Raw genomic sequence first — 21,633 nt, forward strand, 5'->3', positions numbered from 1 at the left:
CAGCGATCCTCTCAGGAATTCCCAGCACGCCGACTTGGGGTAGAGCAAATCCCTTGACAGGTCTATAACAGTGGATGGCAGAGCCTCCACCATGTGCTGCTGTGCGTAGAGAACTGAAAGGCTGGAGTGTGATCATCGCCCCCCCCCCCCCTCGCTCTCTTTTTTTTTTTTTTTTTGAAAGGTTTGTTTCTCTCTTGTTGTGAGGTAACTGGATAAACACCAGCCCGCTTCCTGCCCGGCTGCTGCTGATTGGCCCGCGGGACTTTCAGGAATGCGAGCGACCCCTTAAAGGCGAGAGCAGCTCCTCCAGCCACTCCACTGCACCGGCCAGGGGCTGCAAGCCAAGGGAAACCTCCGGGGGCTGCGAGCAGCTACCGATCCGATCCACCAAGCAGGACTCACTGCTACCCTCGGACTGCTCCAAGAACACGAGAGACCCCGCTGCAAAGAAACACTGGCACTACTGGCTATGAGCTTTGCTGAGCGCGTGTAGAGCGCTAGAGACAATAACTCACCTAAGAGTCACCAGGAGAATCCAAGGGCTTCAGAAGGATATTGATCGCTCTTTATTCAGTGACTGCAGAAGATATTTCCTCCCCTGCGTTATCTCTAGGGTCTCATCATCTTTTTCTGTAAAGGTAAGTGCTGAAGCAGCACTTTTCTTCCCCCCTGCGACGTAATGTAATTTCTAAGAGACAAAATCCAATCAAGCAGGGGAAAAAAACCAACTGAAATGCGTGAGGGTTTGTGTGTATCTAGCTACATATGCACTCTTCGGTAATCTCTCCCCCACGTAGTCCTTTGCAGTGTTTTCCATCTTCAGGGTACCTGACAAACCTATTGATTGCCAGTGTCCCCAAACGTTACTTTTCTGAATGTAATGGCTCTGAGATGTCCTTTTATTGTTGTTCAAAGGTTTGTCTGGGAGACCGATCTTTGCCATGGAGCTATCAGGCGGACTTTTTCTCCTCCTAATGCTTGGTGTCTACGGGACAAACCAGATCCCAGGTAAGAACAGTGGCTTCATTCTGTATCTGGTGATTATAAAGAGATTTATCGGGTCAATATTAATGGTCAGGATTTTTTTTTTTAAGGCTTCTGGTATCTTTGGTGTTGATTTTGAAGGAATGAAACCTTAAACTGTGATGAAGAGCTGCTTTGATATTTCTAGCCCACAAAAATGCATTAGCCTGAGGAATATTCAGATTAGTGGTTATGAACAGCAAATTATTTCCTCCTGTGGAGAATTTATGTAACCTTCAAACAAGGAAGGACTGAGCACTCAAGGACTTCAAAGTAGAGCATGGCTTGCTCACCTTTCCACACTATGCTGGAAAAGATGTAGCTGAGGAGCTAAAAGCAGCAATCTGGCATTCTCCCTTATCTTGCCTGTACTGTGCATTATTTAGCAACATAGACCATATAGAGAAAGTACTTATGTACTGTTTCAGAGTAGCAGCCGTGTTAGTCTGTATCCGCAAAAAGAAGAACAGGAGGACTTGTGGCACCTTAGAGACTAACAAATTTATTAGAGCATAAGCTTTTGTGGACTACAGCCCACTTCATCCGAAGAAGTGGGCTGTAGTCCACAAAAGCTTATGCTCTAATAAATTTGTTAGTCTCTAAGGTGCCACAAGTACTCCTATTCTTCTTTTTACTTATGTACTAGTTGAGATCTCTGTAGGTGATCAGAGAACTCTCACCTTAGATTTTAAAATGGGATCTGACAGATGTGGGCACTCTGCTCTCCTCCCCTTGTGTCTCCTGGTGTGCTTCCCCTCCTCTACTGGTGCTCAAAACGCCACTCGCTGTCCAGCTACCTTTGTGCATAAGTCAGGATGTAAGTGACACTTGCCTACCGGCATCCCAACTGGAATGCGCCATTCCCTTCTGCATAACAGCCCCCCTACGGAACTGAACTAGCTTCACAGCTGCCCCTGCCTGCACTGTCTCTCCACCAGCTCCCCATCCCATTGGACTGATCTTCAACTCCCTTTTAAAGCCCCCAGTCAGCCACAGTGAACACCAGCCCCCAATGGGGCTGAACTACTTTCATAGCCCCCAGCACCAGTGTGTGCTCCCCCACCCCAGGGGTTGCACAGCCATTCAGCCCCTTACTATCCTTATTCATAGCGCTTGCTCTGGTCTCTCCACAGAGTCTGGGGGAGATGATAACAGTGTGTTTGACATCTTTGAACTCATCGGCTTCACTCGCAAGGGGGCCGGACGTCGGGCAACTGGGGTGCACTTGGTGAAGGGACCTGAGCCCTCCAGCCCTGCTTACCGCATTGAGGATGCCAGCCGCATCCCAGCCGTGCCTGATGACAAGTTCCAAGATTTGCTGGATGCCATCTATGCTGAGAAGGGCTTCATCTTGCTGGCTACCCTCCGGCAGGCCAAGAAGAGCCGGGGCACCCTGCTGGCCGTGGAGCGCAAGGACAGCTCTGGCCATATCTTCAACCTGGTGTCTAATGGCAAGGCAGGCACCCTAGACCTGAGCCTGTCTGGTGATGGCAAGCAGCAGGTGGTGTCAGTGGAAGATGCCCTGCTGGCCACTGGGCACTGGAAGAATATCACCCTGTTCGTGCAGGAGGACCGGGCCCAGCTTTACGTAGGGTGTGAGAAAATGGAGAATGCTGAACTGGACATCCCCATCCAAAACATCTTCACCAGGGACCTGGCCAGCAGTGCCAAGCTCCGCATCGCCAAGGGTGGCGTCAATGACAATTTCCAGGTTAGGCACCTTCTCTCAATCAGCAGCTTCATGGGGCTCCTGCAATGAGAGAAATGCTTAAAGGCACAGTGGCCACACCTAGACACCCTAGAGACACAGAGTAGTAATGAAAATAGGAGGGGTGCAGCCGCTGATCAGCTTGTGCAGGAAAACTGTCCACATCCAAAATAAATAGTCTCCACAATCTACTTGGATGCTTGCGTGTTAATGGTGGGTTGTAGAAAATCCTCTTCAAATCCCAAGCTCAGTTAAGCTTTAGACTCATTGGGTGAGAGATGGTGAATTTCCTAAGGCTACAAGAAGAACTCAAAGTTTCTGATCAGATAAATAGTTGTGTAGCAAATTTTGGTAAACAAAAATAAAGCCCAGAATATAGAGAGGAGAAGCAAGGACATTGTACATCTGTGGAGTTATTAGACACTTGGAGCTGGGGAAAAGAGTGTTCAGACATAGGACTTGCTATCACTGAGTAAACAGGGGTAGTGAAGCATTCTGGACACATGCCTCACCCTATTGACTTTTATGTTTAAATTGAAACTGGATTTTCTGTGCAAAATTACACTTCTTTCCCCTGTAATTGTTACAAAAAGTTGTCATTTTTCCTCTGTCCACAGGGAGTGCTGCAGAATGTGCGGTTTGTCTTTGGAACAACCCTGGAAGCCATCCTAAGGAACAAAGGTTGCTCCAGCTGTAAGTCTGCAACTTTTTCTGAATCCACTGACCTATTAAAATAGGATTCCTCAGCATGGTAGGAAGACAAGTTGAGACAGAATTCAGAAGTATGCTGAAATGCAAATCATTATTGTATAAGAAATTACATGACTTTTTCAGGCTTATAGGCAAATAAATGGACCTGGTGACAGCTATGTTAGCAGGTGTTATGCACACTTCAGACGATGAATTTTTCACTTGTAATCTTGAGAGATCAAGTGCGTGTATCTATATTAACATGCATATACTGTTTTGTTTTTAGCCACTAGTGCGATCATTACATTGGACAATCCCATCAATGGCTCCAGTCCAGCTATCCGTACTAATTACATTGGCCATAAAACAAAGGATATCCAGGCAGTCTGTGGCTTCTCCTGTGATGAACTTACAAATATGTTTGTGGAAATGCAAGGATTGCGGTCCATGGTTACAACACTTCAAGACAGAGTGCGCAAAGTGGTAAGTGCCGAGTAAACCCAAAGTAGTTTTCATTAGCTAGTATTTGAGAGTGAAATACAACTTGCCTCTAAGACTTGTAGACCAAACTACAAGTGTTGAGACAAAGGAGAGCTTTGTACAGAAGATACCTGTAATGCTTTTTCTTTTCTGTTTCATTAAGACTGAAGAAAATGAATTGATTGCCAAAGTAGTGCAGATTACGCCTGGTGTGTGCATTCATAATGGAATTCTGCACAAAAATAAAGAAGAGTGGACTATTGATAGCTGCACTGAATGTACTTGCCAGGTAAAGACTTCTTACAGTTCACAACATCTGTATATAAACAACTGCTACCTAAATGATATTCGTTATGTAAAAGAATGAATCCTAGACAAAACTAGGCACACTTAACGTGCATATTGTATCATCCTCTGAAAGACCTATCTAGCAGCCAGTGATGTAGAAGGCTGTACTGTAAATGCAGCTTTCATTTAATGTTACTGAAGACGCATTTTAGAAGGGCATAGGCTAAAAACATCCAACTGATATAGTAGTCTATTAACCAATCTATTTCAGTGATTTGGGGAATGCCTTTGTTTAGTTTACACAAACCAAAAAGTAAACTAAGTTAAATACTTGGGTTCCAAATTAGGCACTCAACTGCACCTTTTACTGACTTAAATGAATAGGAATGAATCCTTGCAGTTCACTAGTAAATGTAACCAGTTAAAAGAAAATCCTGATTCTATAATGAAACTGTTAATGCCACAGAATTTGCAGACATTTTGCAGCCTGAAAGGAAGGACTATTTCATAAAGTTGGTAACTGCTAGCCAAAACTACCACAGAACTATACAAGGAATTCATTCTTCAATATGTTCTGTTCCTGTAGAATGCTATAAAATATCCTAAAATGCTGAATAATGCCATAAATATAATTCCACAGACTTCTTTTTTAAAAATTCCTTTTATGCATTCTTCAAATCTTAATTATACCTTCTTAAAAACACTTTGAAGTACAAATCCATCAAAGCCTGCTTCAATTTGGAAACCAAAGGCTAAGTATTGGATATAAATGGAATACTTGTAGGCCTTCATATTCTTTTTAACTTGTATTCAGCTAATGACATTTCAATTCTCATTATTGAATCCTGGTAGCTGTCCCAACCATTTGCCAGACTATTTTCTAAAACTATATCAATAAGAAGGCCTGTTGTCCTGAAAGGAACGGAACTGGCAAAAGTATACACTGTATTTATACATTCATTCAGTCTTCTGGTGGAGTTTTTTGTTCTGCCTTCAAAGATCAAAGCCACATCTAACTATAAGTTATGGATTGCTGTTTTTTGAGCCAACTCCACTCAACTCACTTTATATAATCAATTTCAATTCAGATTAACACATGAGAAAGCTGGTTTCAAATTCTTCTTTAGTTCCTTCAAAGTTTGAAATATTTGGTATATTAGGTAGCAAAGTTCAACTCAGACATTTGGCAGTTTCTTTTGCTTAATTTCTACAAATTCTAAAACATTTCCACCCTTGGTTGGAAAGTAACTAAAGAATAACTTGGGAAAACTGGTCTACGAATTACTGGAACAACTACCACTATTGTGTCAGCTCTAAATACAACAAGGAGTCATGCAGTAGACTTACTACTGAAACTTTTCCAAGAAGTTCAGTAGATAATAGTCTTTAGTATTTGACCTTTTTCAGCTAAAATTTCAGCTTAAACTTATTTGTACTTGCTTAGTTATGATTCTTCTTCTTTGTAGAATTCTGCCACTATATGCAGGAAAGTGTCTTGCCCTCTCATGCCTTGTTCTAATGCCACCGTTCCTGACGGGGAGTGCTGCCCACGATGCTGGCGTAAGTAGTTAAATTTTGCTTGGAATTTTAGCTGTAATCTGCTCTGCTCTCTCACTTAGCTAGATATACTGTACTAAAATGTACTCTAAATAACACAATTGGGTATAGGATTACACTACTGGAGAACCATTAGCCTTAGTTTGCATTAACTGAATTTCGAGACCCTTAAATGATCATGCAGTCCTGTTCTAAATAGACTATAGTTGATAAATTAGCTATATTAAATTCTAATTACCACTTCTCAAAGTTATGACCACTGTGATACTAGAAACATGAAGATACTTCAGGCAGTCCAGGCATGGATCCCATTGCATGTTTGCAATGAAAGGAGGGTGGGGTGGACATTTCAGATGTGGTTACTTGCTTTTGAATTTGGTCTTTATGGCACTGATCCAAAGAAACATGCCACATAAAGAAAGTTTAACTGTCCCTCAAAAGCCCATATTACAAAGTACTGTAGACAAATCTAGTCTGATGTAATCAGTATTGAAACTGGAATGCTCTAATACCAATCAAACTAAGTCCTTCTTTTAAACCATCTGAATTTGGAACTGCTGTATTTGAATAGCTTCATATCAACTTTCTCCAGCAAAATATTTGACTTTTCAATATAAAATTTGCGGAAATACTCTCTCTTAAAATATCAGAGAAGTAAAGCTGTTACCATCAGGTTCTCTGATAACAACTTTTCTGATTAGATTTCTATCTTCCTCCACAATAAATATAACTATACTGTAAACTATTTACAAAAATATTTTGTCTTGATTCTGCTTTTAAAAAAGTGAATCTTCAGAGTTTTTAGCAACTGAACTATGACCACAACATAACACGAATAATGAATTTATGAATAACAATAGAAGCAAAAATAGCATAGAACTCAAGTCATAATGACACGTTTGCTTTTGACATATCACAGCTATTGCTGTATTAGATCTGAGTGAACAAAGGGTGATTGTATAGTAAATAAGTGGCCTCATACCTTCAGGGTTTATGGTGAAAAATAAAAATGCAGGTGCTAAAGTTACAACATATGTACCTAATAACTAGAGCTGTGCAGAGAATGGACAATCTGTTTCATGAAAAATTTTGAAATTTGGCTTCATTTTGAATCTGAACAAAACCTAAAAATTTCAAAATTCCCCAAATCAAAGTTTTGAAAACTTTGTTTTGGACTGATCAAAACACTTCATTTTGATTTCAACTCTTTAAATCATATAATATAAAATAAATTTTCCCAACAAAAAATGAAACATTTCATTCTGAAAATGTCAAAATCGGATATTGGAACATTGTTGGAACTTTTTTGAGGTTTTTCTCGAAAATGAAATTTTGGCAGAAGCAACATGATTTTGCAAAGCATTTAGATTTTGACCAAACGCATTTTCTGATTAAAAAATCGTTCTGTTGAAGTTCTGCCAAGCAGCTCAACTTATGGCCTAATGGGTTCAAGATAAGCAGCAATAGAACATACATGCAGCCCTTGCCTAACTGTAAGCTGGTCCTCCAAACAGTGAACTGAGAAACTCTTATGAAAGTAAAGTACAGCACTAAACTAGTTGTGTTGCCCTTGCCTTCCTCTGTGCTTGCCACTGAGACCACAACCTTCAAAGTTCATGCTGAAATGTTTTGTAAAAGGAAGGCAAATGACAAATGTAGCCTTTTATTTTTTTTTATATTTTTTTGTCAGGAAAAGAGTTTAAACACAGTCTATAAAATAGAAGTTCTTTATTCACATTTTAAGCAGAAATGTACTTCTCTTACAGCCAGTGACTATGCAGAGGATGGCTGGTCCCCTTGGTCTGAGTGGACTTCATGCTCTGTGACCTGTGGGAATGGGGTTCAGCAGAGAGGCCGTTCTTGTGATAGTCTCAATAATCGCTGTGAAGGTTCCTCTGTGCAGACTCGTACCTGCCACATTCAGGAGTGCGATAAGAGGTGTAAGTATTTCATCTGCTTGCACAGTTCATAAAAATTACTTGAGCCCACCCTGGGCTTCCACAATTGTAATTTAATTATTAAATTAACACAAGTCATAGTAATGATTTAAACCACAATAAGCTGCTTACAGATGGTATAAAACATTGGTTTCTAGCTCTAGCAGTTCCTGAGATTTTTGCCTACTAAACTCATGTCAAAATTGAAATGTATGCAATGGAAGCAAGCATGAATGTTTGTTTTGGCACTGGGCCTGAACTAAACATAGCAAAATCTTAGGGCAGCATGCACTTAATTTTTTTTGAATCTGTAGCCATGATGGTGGTGTAGTAAAACTCTGGTTTTTATTTAATATTGGCATTCATACACTGCCAAAAGTCTTCTAGGAACTATGCAGACATGCCTCAAAGAACTCACAGATATCTCAGATTAGATAGTAATAGGTGTTTGTCTCTTCTAAAGTCAAACAGGATGGTGGTTGGAGCCATTGGTCGCCATGGTCATCATGTTCTGTTACCTGTGGCACTGGCATGATCACTAGAATCCGTCTTTGCAACTCTCCAGTCCCACAGATGAATGGCAAACCGTGTGAGGGTGAGGCAAGAGAAACCAAATCATGCCAGAAAGACCCTTGCCCAAGTAAGTATACTGATCAAATAGAGACTATTACATTATTTAGCTTAAACAACAAACCTCTTGAGCTGGAAGTTGCAATATAATCTATTCCTGGCAACTGTCTCTTGTTAAATCAACTGCTGGGTAAAATCTCATATTTTTTTAAAAAGCTACTACAGATAAAATAAGTAAATTAAAAAATTAGTTTGAATAACACTCAGGCTCTAATTTTAGCAGACTTAGAAATGAAAAATGTAGGTGCTGCCATTCTGTCCTTTATTCTTTCATGATGTCTAAGTGCAGCAGTGGTCTTGACACATACATCAATATCTAGGTTAGATGCAGCTAGTAGTATCTTGCTGAATTTACAATCAGTTCTGTGAATGTTTACATTTTGCATGGATTTGCTTTGTAGTAAATGGAAACTGGGGACCCTGGTCTCCATGGGATGTATGTACAGTCACATGTGGAGGAGGCATTCAAAAACGTGGACGTCTTTGCAATGATCCTGAGCCTCAGTATGGTGGGAAGGACTGCGTAGGTCATGCCACAGGGACCCAGGTCTGCAATAAGCAAGACTGTCCAATTGGTGAGTAACTCTAGTTTTAAAAAAATGGTATTTTTGTAGCCCTTAGATACATTTACATCTTCAAATATTTGTGCAAAAATTACACCTCATCTGAAGTCTGTATCTACATTTTAGTGATGGGGAAAACTGGTCAAATTCTGCTTTCCATTACATTGCTACAAATCTAGAGTAACACAACTGATTTCTGTGCCATTACTGTGTAACTGAGGGTAGAATATGACAATAGCTGGATGACTTTGTCAAGACAGCACAAGTCAGTGGCAAAACTGAGATTAGATCTGAAGGAGTTTTTGACTCCTAGACCCATGATCAATCCATTAGACAACACTTCTTTCTGTAGCTAAGAATGAGTGAAACCAATGACTTCTTATTTTCATTTGGCATTCTAATGTCATTGCCATGTAGAAATTTACTATTAGTATTTTCCATTGGTTAGTGAAGCTGTTTTCAAGTCTAAAATGCTGCCATACCCCTTTAAAACAGACCAAAAAGTTTGTTTTAAATTCACATATTGTTAAGATGCTGGATATGGCCAGACTACTAAAATGATTGACATTTACCATGATTTAATCTTGTGTCTCAGATGGATGCCTGTCTAATCCCTGCTTTGCGGGAACGACATGTACCAGCTCCCCTGATGGTTCCTGGAAGTGTGGTGCCTGCCCTACTGGTTACCATGGCAATGGTGTTCAATGCAAAGATATTGATGAGGTGAGAAGTTTGAGTTCTTGTTTTTAGCCTTTTTTTTAATAAAAAAGTACAAAACACTAAACTACAAGTTAAAAATCCAAATGTCCTAAGAAATCCTCTGTCTAATTACCCTTTTACCCCAATCTTTCCCACTTCAGTGTCAAGAGGTTCCTGATACCTGCTTTATCCTCAATGGAGTGCACAGGTGTGAGAACACTGAACCTGGATACAACTGCTTGCCTTGCCCACCACGTTTCACTGGAACACAGCCTTTTGGTCGGGGTATTGAGGATGCCACAGCTAACAAGCAGGTACTGCCAAGTTGAGAATTTTCCTGGTTTATAAAATCTCCCAGCTGCCTTCTGTATTTTGCCTTCTGTATCCTGAAAAGGTTTGACGTTTTCAGAAAAGGGAAAAAGCAAGTTCTTTACCAGCCTTCATGGTCTGGGAAATTAAAGGTTATCTGAAAAGAGACAGCATAGTGCAAGCATATAATCTGCTTCAGTAAAATGAGTTTTAGAAGCTGTTGCTTTCTTAGCCTTTTAAAGGTGGGAAGGAGTTTGGGGGAATGAACATTTGTTGAAATGTTGCCAATTCAGAAATGAAGTAAATATTTACCATGTGACTATTTAGACCTGTACGTGCCTGATCCCTTTGAAGATGAAAGGTTTGAATAAGGAAAAATAGTAATTAATGCTAAGATGGCAACTCTGCATCAAGATTTTGTTTCTGAAGGATCTGGGCTCAAAACAGCCATAAATTCCTCTTGACTTAGTGGTATATCCAGGAAGAATGGGGATAGAGACTTTTGCAGTGGTTTTACTGTCTTTGTGTGTGTGGTCTTTTAGGTCTGCAAACCACGTAATCCATGCACAGATGGAACTCATGATTGCAACAAGAATGCCAAGTGCAATTACCTTGGCCACTTCAGTGACCCCATGTACCGCTGTGAGTGTAAACCAGGCTATGCTGGCAATGGCATAATCTGTGGTGAAGATACTGATTTAGATGGATGGCCAAATGAGGACCTTGTCTGTGTTACCAATGCTACTTATCACTGCAAAAAAGTAAGAAAATTCCCATTCTCCCACTTACGGTTTTAAGAAATTGCCTTAGTATATATCTGAGGAATGTGCTAAATGCTCAATATTTTAAAGATTTTAATATTTATGAGACAGTCAGGTCTTTGAGTAATTACAGATATTAAACTACCTATAGTGCAAGATAGGAATATATTCCTTCAGGGATATCATGGCATTGTATTGTCAGAAAAAGTCCCAGATTGTCGGAGAACCTGTTATTACAGCAGTTGAGTCATGCCTGTAACATTCAGGAATTCTGAACATTCCGGTAATTACAAAAATACCACATGTATGTTCCTATGAAGAGCCTATTTTTGGCCACTCATAAACATTCTCAAATGTCACAGAGAAAAGCTTTAGGCAAAAAAGATACAGGGGAAGATTATCAAAAGTGCTTAAGTACCATCTTCAAAAAAAAAACATACACTTAGGCTTTTGACTTTTGAAAACTTTATCTGCAGTCCTTGATGATGATGATGATGACTGGTTGAAATCAATGGAATTACACTGAGGTAACACCAGTGTAAATGAGATCTGAATTATGCTGTATAACTCTAGCTGTTCACGCTCTTAAAAAAATAAAGAAAACATGGCATGTATGCCTGGGATAAAAATATTGTGCACTTTCTCCTTTCTAGGATAACTGTCCCAATCTTCCCAACTCTGGGCAGGAAGACTATGATAAGGATGGAATTGGTGATGCCTGTGATAACGATGATGATAATGATAACATTCCAGATGACAGGGTAAGGCAATATGAAAGATTCATGCCTTTTCTAGTGTAGCTTTTCCTTTCTCCACTCCCAGTGGTCAAGTCCTGGCCTCTGACCTTAATCTTAACAGAAGATGGTAGGAAATTGATGGGTTTGAAGGGAAAGTTGACTATCTGAAAAGAGATGCCTAACTCTGATTGATTGCATCTTCAGTAGTTCCAGGAACTAGCTGCAGCTGCCTGAGCTTTGAAAATTAGATTGACTGACTCTTGACTTCATTACAATAGCAGCCTAACCAAGGTTTTCAGAATGTCATTGTAATTCACCACTGCTGCAAGTGAGAGCAACTTTATCACTTCTGCTATTTACACCAGTGGTAAATTTGGCTGAGATGCAAAGGGCTTGAAATATTAGCCAATATTGTTAAGTAGGGTGCGTGTTTTTTTGCAAATTCTAAATTTGTTTTATTCCACTTCTTCTCCCAGACATCATTTGGATCCATTACAATCTGAGTTTATTTTTTTTAAAAGAAACTGTAGTTCTGATCTGTCCATTGAAGAGGGCTTAACTAGTTTGAATTTTCAAGCATTTTCTTAACTTGCATTAAATCTCTTCCTAAAACAAAAGCCATACATTTGAATTGTGTTGATAAAGCACCAAAGTAGTTTTCTCTTTATTAATAGTGGTTTTGGGCCTCTCCTCCCTCTTGCAGGACAACTGTGCATTCATTTACAACCCACAGCAGTATGACTATGATAGGGATGATGTTGGTGACCGCTGTGACAACTGTCCCTACAATCACAACCCTGATCAAACTGACACTGATAACAATGGAGAAGGAGATGCATGTGCTGTGGATATTGATGGAGATGGTAAGGTGTTCTGTTGCCATTTCCACCCTCCTACACATACGCAGATAGTTCAGTACTGCATAGATGTCAGTTATATGTTGCCTCTGTTGGTACCCCTGTCTTATACTAGATAGAAAGTCAGGTGTGTGATCAAGTCACCTCCTAGTGACTGAGGCTGTAAGCACTAATCCTATTACAACCAATAGAAATTCTCCTTTTAGTTTAGGAGCCTGTATTTTTTGAAGCAGGAGGTCCTGATTTATAGCCCTGTTCACACTAGCAATGGGTGTCAGATATAACTAACGAAGTCCTGTGCTATCCCATGGTTATAACAGGGGTCTCAATCAGTTGTTAAATAAATTACTGTAGATTATGCTGTACAAGTGTGGGTATTTTAGCAACATATAAACTGTTGGCTTAATTGTCAGCCTTATTTACTTTTTGCAGTTCCATTGCCAGTATACAGTATTCAGATTGTGGAGTTTATGATCTATGTAAGCCACTTGAATTCATCAACTCTGCTCTGCTCCTTTAGGCATTCTTAATGAAAGGGATAACTGCCAATACGTCTACAACGTAGACCAGAGGGATACAGATTTGGATGGTGTTGGAGATCAGTGTGACAACTGCCCTATGGAACACAATCCAGACCAGGTAGGTTTTTGTATTCTGACCTCTCTCTGGACCTGCTATTCAAATCTTATTTACCATTTAATTTTTACCCTTTGTTATACACACTGTGCTGACATGACAAATGATGCCTTTATCAGGTGATAACCTATCTCACAGGAGTTCACACAGTTGCTAGCTATTGACTGAAAAATTGAGTAATGGAGGTTTGTGGGACTCTTGTTTGAAGTCATATGTGTCCTGAGCATTTTTAATGGGAGACACTCATGTCTGTAAACTTGTCTATGGATCTTGTCAGTTGCAGTAACTCTGGGAATACAGTATGAAATTCACATGGATAACTAATTTTAAACAGCCTATGAGAATTTCTTCTCAGTGATTCTATTGTACAGTCTGGAGTGTAGTCAAATGAACATGCTGTACAAGAAACTAAGACTATGTAAATTACAAATAGAGACACACACATTACTAGGGGTGGGGTTTAAAAAAAACCACTGGATCCAAATTAGCTAAAATAAAGGAGTAATGTGACTCAAAAAGCAACCGTTGATTTTTTTTTTTTTTTTTTTTTCTGAAAAAAACAACCCCCAAACATTTGCCAGGTGCTTGACATTAATGCAGGGCGTATGCTGAACATCACAGAGTGTGCTAGGAACAGAGGTAGATCTTAGGCATGGCAGGGCCAGAGGCTTAACTAGTGCAGTGCCTTGCATTTCATTTTATATAGACACATTGCTTTTTTCAGACAAAGGTTAAAGCAGTACAAAACAACCACATTTCAAAAGATTGCCTTTGCCAATACAATAAGGGTAATGCTGCCTGCTTTTCCCTCTTTATGGCAAAGGCTCAAAGGCATATTCCAACATTCATAAATAATATGAAGAACTAATCTTTACAAGATTAAGTGGAAGTGAGGGAGTTTCCAGCCCCTCCCACTGAATTTGCTGGTTCTAAGACACTCAACGGCAGCCATGGGTAAAGCCTGTACAGTCCTGTCAAGTAGAAGGCAGTAAGATGAATAGCTTCAGGGGCATAACTGGAATGCTTGTATGGTTCCAGAAAAGTTGTTGCAAATCAGTGGAATCCAGTGTAATACTGTAGTTGCCTGGGCAGTGTTACATGCAAGGATTCAATGATGCTTAGAAAGTTAGGTGGCTTTACATTTGCCCCATTTACTTGACTTCTTTCTAATAGGTGGAGGTGAAGTGGGGGGAAGCATGGTCTATTCTATTGTTTTTGTTAGGTTTTTCCCTGGCTTTTCATGGAGTGGTTTCTTGAATAGTTGTTTTAAATTAATCCACAAAACTCTCACCTGTAAGTATTTCTGTAGGGTAGAGTATTAAGGACAAAATAATTTAAACTCTAGCACTTGTAGCAATTCAGAATGTGTAAGTTAAAATGGCCTCTGACACGTCAATAATTCCTGGGGTCGGAGGAGTGTCTGCAAGAATATAGGACCGGCTAACTTTTGATAGCTCTAACAAATATAAAGCTAGATGCCATGTGATCATATTATAGAAACTGACTTTTGTATATACTTTAGCAAAAACAAGATGCTAAAGTATATATAAAATGCAAGCAGAAGAGGGTTTTCCAAACATAGTTACTTCCTTTAGTAATGGGCTATCTCCTTACAATACCACTTAGTCTGTATGTTTATAGAGGGCTTTGGAGGCTGTTTCTGTAATTAAGAAAATTATGACATGGAGCGGAAGCCATACAACAGTCTGTCAAAACATTCTTATAATGTAAGAGTGATCTAATGGCTAGGTACATACCAAAGTCAGTTTCATATGGTGCTTGGAACAGAAAGATACTAGGTGCAAGATGGAGGGTAAATTGACACTAGATTTCTGCAAATCTCATGGAGTAAATAGAGACTTGCCTGCAGTGGCAGAAACATTATATGCATAATTGTACATATCCTGGGGAAAAGCTGAAAACCACACTACTCTCTGAGCCCCAGATATTCAGATAAATAGGCCTAAAGCAATTGGTTAGTGAAATGTTAATAATAAAGTAGTTCAAAAGAAATTAGCACAGCTAGTCTTGTCTGAATCACAAAATGAGCGTAAGAATATAATACTGGTCCTTTTTCTTTAAGTGAATAGCAATCCTAAATTCTAGCCTTCAAAATTTGTATTTCTGTGTCTTTCTTGTCAGCATCCTCAAGTGCTGCAATAAGTGTTGTGCATTTTAAAGCTTGTTCTTCAAAGCTTTTCCTCTTCTCCTTCTCCAACAGGAGGATTCTGACTCTGACCGCATAGGTGATAAATGTGACAACAATCAGGACATAGATGAAGATGGCCATCAAAATAACCTAGATAACTGCCCCTATGTGCCCAATGCCAATCAAGCTGACCATGACAAGGATGGCAAAGGTGATGCCTGTGACCATGATGATGACAATGATGGTATCCCCGATGACAAAGATAACTGCAGACTGGTTGCCAACCCAGACCAGACTGACTCTGATGGTACGTAAGATGAATATTATAATATCAAAACCAGTCATTTTCCACAAAGGCTTGTCTAGCATTACATACAGATGTATAAAAAATTATGTTATGAATAACTTGTTCTCTTTTTAAAAAGGATTAAAAAAAAACAAGTGTATATAGTTTGTATTGGTATTATGTCATTCCTTTTTACTGCGGATCTTATGCTGATTCCCAGTATCTTAATGAAGTTTGGGAATATGCCAAAATGGAAGAAATATTGGGATAGGGAGAAGGGATATGAACATATTAATCGATCATGGCTACTGTAATTAATGTAAACCTAAGGCATATCTTTAAAAAAACTTCTTGACACTAAGATACCAGGGTGAATATGTAAATAAATCTAGGCCTCTTGCAACAGATTTCAGTCTCAAGTGTCATGTATGACTTTGAGGCAACTGTAGTGATGCATCATTCTCAAATTATGCCAATGAGTTTTCAGAGTTGTCACTGTGAACCTATACTTTTATAGGTGATGGACGTGGAGATGCTTGCAAAGATGACTTTGACCAAGACAATGTGCCAGACATTGATGACATCTGCCCAGAGAATGTTGACATCAGTGAGACAGACTTCCGTCGATTTCAGATGGTTCCCCTGGATCCCAAGGGAACATCGCAAAATGATCCTAATTGGGTGGTTCGTCACCAGGGTAAAGAGCTGGTTCAGACTGTCAATTGTGATCCTGGACTTGCAGTGGGTGAGTAGAACATTTTGGATCCTCTCTCCTCAGAGTGTCTTATAAAAGTCTAGAAACTTAGCTTTAGGTCCAGCATAAGGCTAATAAAAGCAGAGGCTTCAAACTTGGCTTCCTTATTCTTCACCCAGGATTTGATGAATTCAATGCTGTGGACTTCAGTGGCACATTCTTCATCAATACAGAAAGGGATGATGACTATGCTGGCTTTGTATTTGGTTATCAGTCTAGCAGCCGTTTCTATGTAGTCATGTGGAAGCAGATCACCCAGTCCTATTGGGACTCAACACCAACCAAAGCTCAAGGATACTCAGGGCTTTCTATCAAAGTCGTGAACTCTACCACAGGTCCTGGAGAGCACCTTCGAAATGCTCTGTGGCACACAGGAAACACTGCTGGGCAGGTAAGAACTGCATTTGTGGTTAATTATTTTCTTGCACGGAGGCCAGGCTTTATTCTAACAATAAGCATGGTAATTCTGGGGAGTTTATGCATCCTGTTAGTGTAGAAAGGGGCTCTTAGAAGAAATAATTATTTGTAATTTGTAGTTGTAGGATTTTGTGTACAAACTTGATTATGAAGCATAAGCTCTACATAGATTCCCTTTGGAGCTAAGGGACTCTACTAAGTTTAAAACAAGTAGGGAGTCCATTATTTCTGATGACCTTCTGAAACGTTCAACATCCAGCACTAGGCAGATTGAACAATTAAATAGGAACCTCTGTAGGAGTAGAATTAAATCAGATGGGTTTCAAAAGACTCTATTCAGAGCCTGTCTTTTGGATACACTGTCCAGCTGTAGGCCCTTATTTTGAATATAAAAGCTTCTCGAGATGTTGACATGGTGTCAAAATATTGCCTAAATAATTGGATTCCTCTGTTGGTTATTTATAATCGTATCCTTCTTTTTTAGGTGCGGACCTTGTGGCATGACCCTCGTCACATAGGCTGGAAAGATTTTACTGCCTACAGATGGCGTCTTAGCCACAGACCAAAGACTGGCTACATTAGGTAACTATTGTTGTGATATATCCGAAGGGACTTGAGGGCAAGTGTCATTTTAGTAATGGTTAGCTTTATATTAAAGATAAAAACTTACCACAGCTGACAAGGATGATTTATTACTGCTCTTCTTGCAGAGTTGTAATGTACGAAGGGAAGAAAATCATGGCTGATTCAGGACCAATCTATGATAAAACCTATGCTGGTGGTCGGTTAGGATTATTTGTCTTCTCTCAAGAAATGGTGTTCTTCTCAGATCTTAAATATGAATGCAGAGGTAAGGATGGCATCTTGTTGGTATGACATTTTACTGAAGTACATTGAAATAACAATTGTTTTCTTCTGAGGCAACTTTCTTTAAAACAAATTTAAGGATGAAATTTATCAATTTAAATTCTGTGTGATTATACAACATTTTGATAATCTTATACTACTCTTGAGACACATGCAGGATTTCTTTTGAGATCTGTGTGTGTTGTGCTGGGATGGATAGAGGACATCCTGTTAATGAATTTTGCATAGTTAAGTTACCATCCACTAAAAGTGAAATGTTGAAGAGACTTAATTGCAGGACATAATGTTTTAAGAGGCATATAAAATATATTTACTTCATGCTTTGAACTACAGCTAGTGGTTTTTTTTTTAACACCTGGCCAGATTTTTCAAATGCATGTGCATAAACTGCAGTGTGAAAAGACAAAATCCTTACTTTCATATTAATGTATACATATGCACATGCAAACAAATCCCAATTGGCTTGGACCCAGGCAAAATGTATGCACAGCTCATGGTTTATGTGCCCATAAAAGTCAGGGTTTGTGTTCTGCTGAGTTAAGTACACACTTAACTCAAATCTTTCTTACATTCTTGGCCATTTCATACAAAAGTCTGGCTCAAGAAATTGCTACCAAACGGGTAAAGAACTGCTTTTCAGCTTAGTCCCTAACTATAATGATTAATACAGAATGAATTAAAATATTTCTGTAACAAGTTTTCTGTCTCCTCCCGCCCTTCCTCCACAGATCCATAATCACGAGGTTATTGATCCAGAGACTATTTAAAAATGCTGGTATTGCACCTTCTGAAATGTTTAATATTTTACAAACCCTGGGACCATTGTATTCCTTCCTCCTTTTCTTCTGCCTGCACAAATGTGGACTCAAAACACATGACCTGCCTCAAGAATGCTTTTGAAAGAATGAAACTGAAAGTACACTCAACATATGACCTCGGCTAAAATGGAAGGAAACAAATGTATTTTTCATGAATGAGAATTTGTCGTCATCTAAAAAGCACACATTTGCTTCAGTAAGACATTTGCTTTGCTGTTTATCACAGTGTAATGTCACTGCCTCTCTTTTACTGGTGGTCCCACCAAGTAGCATTTTTGTAATAAGATCATCTTTGGATGTGCTTTGGACTACTTAAAAACAAAAGACATTTCAGTATGTGAGGAAAGGGGATTTGGGATGGGAGGGTGGACTTTTAAAGGTTAAACAGAAAATTGCCATGTTTGTCTAAAAGGTGTCTATGCTCTCTGGGGTTTATATACAGGTAACTTGGAGAAACTGTTACATTTTGGACTAAATATCTTTCAGGTGACTAAAATATATTCCTTGATTTCATGATGTAGATTAGCTGTGTTAGCGAGTTAATCCATACAGTATAAAATAGAAACTGTAAAATGGATCCCCAGTGGGGGAAGAGGGCATAAAGATTTACACACAGGATTGCACCAGCTTGGTGAGAACTGGGATTCACAATTGGAATCTATTGCCATTGCCTGATTAAATAAAGATATTTATTTTATTCCACATGTAGCAAGTGCAGATGTAGCAAGAACTTTTAAAAAGGTGCTGGAAAGCACACCATCTCCATTAGCACCTGTGCTGGCCTTCAAGGAACAAACATCTGTGCTTTATATTTTATGGTTAAAAAGGCACAACAAAAAACAATAGTAACATTCCTTTTTCTACAAATTTCATGGACTTTTTTTTTTTTTTTTAACTCCTCACTTTTTGGGAGGAGGAAGAAGGCTGTAGATAAAACCTTAAAAAATGTAAAATATTTATTTTTTACCTATCCTGGATGTCATAATGACTGAAGGACTATTGATAAAACAAAATACAATAAATGCGTCAAGACTATCCATATAATCATTGTTACAAGTCTTCAAGACTGTACAATTGTAAATACAGATTATTTATTAATTCTGTTCTATACTGAACCTAGATTTTAGTTTAGAAAGCTTTTTTGTTTGGATCAGATTGCTGAGATGTATTAATTACAAAAAGCAACTTTCCCATAAAGAATGTGGAGCACAGGGAACAGCAGCAGGGAGGGAATGGAATGAATGTTTGTTGGCTTTTTCTCAGTCAGCGTTCCATGTGTTGTTTTTTTACTACTTTGTGCAAGGCAATTGTTGATGGCCTGGTAGGTTACCTTTCTGCTTCTTTAAGAAACCACAAGTCCTATTTAGATACTGTCAGTTCCTATCTCTTGAGCCTGTTACTGGAGAGACTGGACAGCATTTGTTACTAATCATTTACTTAGTGCCATTAGATGTACATGGTGTTTGACCATTGGTCAACAATATGCCAGACAAAACATAATTCCTGCCCCAACAAGTTTTCATACTAGAGGCACAAATGGCACTTGTCTGTATAGCATTGGATTGTAGCCATTTCTGAAGTTGCAGGTCGCACATTGGAATGATCCATGTGCAGTGGCAAAAATAGGAGGCTTCACAGAGAAGGTGGGATTTTAGGAGCTCCTGGAAGGGGCTGGGGGGGGGGGCAAGACATACGTTAATTGAAGCTGTTCCAGGTGTAAAGGGCAGCATGATTATACCTATAATCCTTTGTCTTTCCAAAAAAATAAAATAAAAAAGGAAAAAAATAACAAGGTGAAACTTTTACGTACAAATATTACCTCATTGTGTGACTGAGAAAAAAAAATCTTCAGATCAAGCAGAATTTAAATGTCTAACAAACTTTAAAGCTACTGTAGAACTTTTTAAAAAATTAAATGCTGTACATAGTCAAATTCTCTTTGCGGAAAAGTATATTCCCAGTAAGAAAATGGCATTGAAACAATGTTAAATACTATTTCTAATGTTGTGTTATATTTTTGTCATCTTGTATACCATTGCTTGTATTTTTATAAATTATTTTTCTCATTGCCATTGTAATAGTTAATCTCATAATTGTGTAGATACGCTATTTAAATAATTTATCAGGAAGTGCTACCTGTAGAGTTAGTATTTCTATTTTTATAAAATGTTTGCACACTGAATTGAAGAGTTTTGCTCCGCCGCCCATGTTTTTGCTATTAGCATAATTTTCTAAGAACATGCTTTTTTGTACACATTTTTAACCATTTTACATTTTAAAGCTGTGTAAGTTGTACAATAAAATTTCTTACATACAAAGAACAATAAACCAATATGGAAATTTATATTTACATCTTTTTTATCTATTTTCATTTCTTCTCACTATGATTCCATGGGCTACTTGAATTAATGGGTCAGTTTACATTAACTCAGTTGTGAAGGCTCAACTCAATAAGGATAGCAAACTAATATAGTAATGATAGGGATGATATGAAAATGAAGCTTTTCCTAGAAATATAGAACAGGGCCAGGATTGAAGTCAATGGCAAGCCAGGATTATATCCCATATGTTAAGCACCAGATGAAAGTATGATGTAGATATGAATGTGTTCCATACTGTGGGCATGCGCCATGAAGGCATGGCTGGTCAGTATGCATTAGAATATGTCAATGGTATCAACTGACCTGCTGTTGGAACCTGGAAGTAGAATGTCATGTTACTGGGGCTTCACTCTGGGGAGTCTTCCCCAGACAGCCATAGCTAGTAACTTAAAGCTACCACTCATTGTCAGAGAGAGAAGGAGGGTTAGGTAATATTTTTATTGGACCAACTTCTAGCCAACAGCTTGCCTCTCTAATATGCTGGGACCAACATGGTTACACCACCACTGCAAACATCCATTGTCAGGGCTTTTAAGGAGGGCAGTGGTAGAAAAACTTTGTGACCTTACAAAAGAAGGTGTGAGGGGGGGAAAAAGGAGAATCATTCTGTAGGGTGCAGCTGTCTCAACAGATTGCAGTTTTCAGTCCCTCGGCACCAGCAGGGGGTTATTAAGCCCTTTTCATTAATGACACAACATGGCAGCCACTCCAAATAAATTTAGTGTATGGCATATGTTATGTATTTACAGTGTCTGTGCTATGCCCCAGCTTTTGAACAGTCCTCTAGGGCTACCCCTTTAGTGTGTCAGACCCCCGCAGGCTCACCCTGTTCCACAAGGGTAGGCCATGCAGCCTCAATGACTGGAAGTGAGCCAGTGGGCTCCAGAACTCCTGTTTCACACCATTAGCTCTGCCCAGGGGGTCTGAATGAGCTAGACAGATGTTCAGAGATACTTACCCCCTTCAGAGATCAATGCATGTCAGTCAGTATGTGCAGCAACACCAGGCAGCCTTCTCAAAACCAGGTTGGTTTTAGTAGTCAACTGTGATACAGGGTTGGGAAGTCCTCAGGTTAGTATAAAGAAG

The 21,633-nt window shown here is 39.2% G+C and overlaps 1 protein-coding gene across 1 annotated transcript; it reads left to right on the top strand.

Annotated features, from left to right (window-relative positions):
• The first annotated feature begins 304 nt into the window (after positions 1 to 304).
• Positions 305 to 20,516, top strand: THBS1 (thrombospondin 1). The gene is made up of 22 exons (XM_034769009.1): positions 305 to 638; positions 916 to 1,008; positions 2,157 to 2,734; positions 3,349 to 3,424; positions 3,708 to 3,904; positions 4,065 to 4,190; positions 5,656 to 5,749; positions 7,513 to 7,686; positions 8,147 to 8,323; positions 8,715 to 8,888; positions 9,472 to 9,599; positions 9,737 to 9,889; positions 10,427 to 10,645; positions 11,299 to 11,406; positions 12,086 to 12,245; positions 12,760 to 12,878; positions 15,097 to 15,331; positions 15,828 to 16,055; positions 16,184 to 16,455; positions 16,966 to 17,063; positions 17,192 to 17,331; positions 18,077 to 20,516. Exons 2-22 carry the CDS (start codon positions 942 to 944, stop codon positions 18,082 to 18,084), a joined length of 3,531 nt encoding a protein of 1,176 aa, XP_034624900.1. The 5' UTR covers positions 305 to 638; positions 916 to 941; the 3' UTR covers positions 18,085 to 20,516.
• The last annotated feature ends 1,117 nt before the right edge of the window (positions 20,517 to 21,633 follow it).

Source organism: Trachemys scripta, chromosome 4, assembly GCF_013100865.1.
Source record: "Trachemys scripta elegans isolate TJP31775 chromosome 4, CAS_Tse_1.0, whole genome shotgun sequence".
In the NCBI taxonomy this organism is placed as follows: Eukaryota; Metazoa; Chordata; order Testudines; family Emydidae; genus Trachemys; species Trachemys scripta.